The sequence below is a fragment of the Bos indicus x Bos taurus genome, chromosome 10 (genome assembly GCF_003369695.1).
Source record: "Bos indicus x Bos taurus breed Angus x Brahman F1 hybrid chromosome 10, Bos_hybrid_MaternalHap_v2.0, whole genome shotgun sequence".
Classification (NCBI taxonomy): Eukaryota; Metazoa; Chordata; class Mammalia; order Artiodactyla; family Bovidae; genus Bos; species Bos indicus x Bos taurus.
This window is the reverse complement of record NC_040085.1, coordinates 17,725,178-17,727,022: the sequence shown is the minus strand read 5'-3', so window position 1 is coordinate 17,727,022 and position 1,845 is coordinate 17,725,178. Positions and strand designations below refer to the sequence as shown.

The window sequence follows — 1,845 nt, the reverse complement described above, 5'->3', positions numbered from 1 at the left end:
GCTTTCCCTTTGTCTTTTCTCTCAGTGTCTGCATCCTTGGTGCAGAGCACCTACAAACTTGGGCACAGAGGGCGTAAGGATTAAGGACAATTGTTCAAGGAGGATGAGGAGAATATCATCCTTGTCATCAGTTACTATATCAAGAACCGATGCATTGAGAAATGTCTGCCTAGATGGAGACAGATGCATGATTCCAAGGACCTTTTCAGGATGCTGAGCTCCAATGTCCAAGCTCAAGATGTTTAGCTTTCTGTCTCAATGTTACTACTATTTCCTGTCCCTCAGAACAACCACAGCCTACTTTGAAATCTCACATACATTTACTAGAACATGGATGAGAATTTTCATCTCTTTATAATGTAGAACTCAGTAAAGCTTTCTGGGATTAAACAATGTTTTCCACAAGCTTCAAGGAGCATCAGAAAATTTCTTTGAAGAAGAAATGATAGAAGACAGGTTCTGGATAGACACACCACTGTGATTGATGTTCCTTTTCCAGAGCCAGACTTTAAACTTCACAAGGGATAGCAGTTGGTACCCTCTGAGATGGGGATGTCTCACCTTCTTTGCAGGATGTGACTAAAACAGGGCAGGAAGACCTAGACAGGGAGCTGCTTGATCATTGGCTGACAGATTCTGGCAACAACACACTGCAACAGATACCTGCACTGGTTGTAAGTCTCTAACAGCAGCAGTTGTTTCTGTTCTCTGGAAACAAGCCTAGGAGCAGACACAAGTGAGAGCTCTGAGCCCACAGTCCTGGTTTGTCCTTGAAGTATGAGGCTGGTGATTGGAGTAACTGTTTTTCTGACCTTGAGTAAGTGTTCTATGTCTACAAGGGTTGACTTTGAGGCCAAGGGACCATAAAGCGTCACTTGATCTCTACTCTTCTTCCTGTGTTTTATTCAGCATTATAGCAATGGAATCGAGAACAGATCTATGCATTTGCTAGTGAGCGCAAACTTCTACATGACAGATTATTCCATAGCCATGATCTGGAAGAGACCTTAGCAGTAAGTAGGTTGGAAGAAATCTCTGGGGTTATTGAGCCAAGGACCCTGGGATAAAGCCTGTAGAGTTCTTAGATTCTTGCCATGTGTCTTTGGTCCCTATATAATAGGCATCAATAATATTTCTCAGGACATAGATAAAAGCACTGGAGTAGGGGGTAGGTCCAGACAGCTTGGGGAGTGTTGTGCCCTTGATCCACAGAATTACACTGATTTGTTGTCAGGGGATAATTTTATTTTCTTGACCCTTTAGGGACTGTGATTAATGCTAAGACCACCCAGCCCGGCTCCATGGATTGTGCTGAAGGAGAGGATATAAACCTGCCTTGTAGCCACTCTACCATTGGTGGAGAAGGCTATATACATTGGTATTGGCAAAATCCCAATCAGAGTCCACAGTATGTCATTCATGGCTTACGAGGCACAGTAAACAGCAGCATGGCCTCTCTGACCATAGCTTCAGACAGAAAGTCCAGCACCCTGGTCCTGCCCCAGGTCACCCTGAGAGACACCACTGTGTACTACTGCGTCCTGAGAGAGGCACACTGGGACAGACGGGGCTGCACCTGTGCAATATCTCTGGTGGGAAGAAGGGGGGACACAGTGGGGGAGCAGTCACGAGAGCAAATCTAGAGTCATCTGGAAGGAGAATCAGAAGAGCAGTAAGACATGAGGGAAATGAAGGGAAGGGAAATGGAAGAAGATGGATAAAGAAAAGAAGAAAAAGAGGACAAAGAAGAGTGTTTCATTGGTTGATGTGGCTATGAATGATAAGGAAACTAAGAATCATAATTTTAACACAGGAATAAAGTGAAGAGGTATTAGCAGTTTGTCA

At 44.2% G+C, this 1,845-nt stretch overlaps 1 gene segment (V, D, J or C); it reads left to right on the top strand.

The window, feature by feature from the left end:
• The first annotated feature begins 777 nt into the window (after positions 1-777).
• Positions 778-1,643, top strand: LOC113899361. The segment is given in 2 exon segments: positions 778-817; positions 1,264-1,643. Coding segments are annotated over 2 exon segments (420 nt in total).
• Positions 1,644-1,845: the final 202 nt, after the last annotated feature.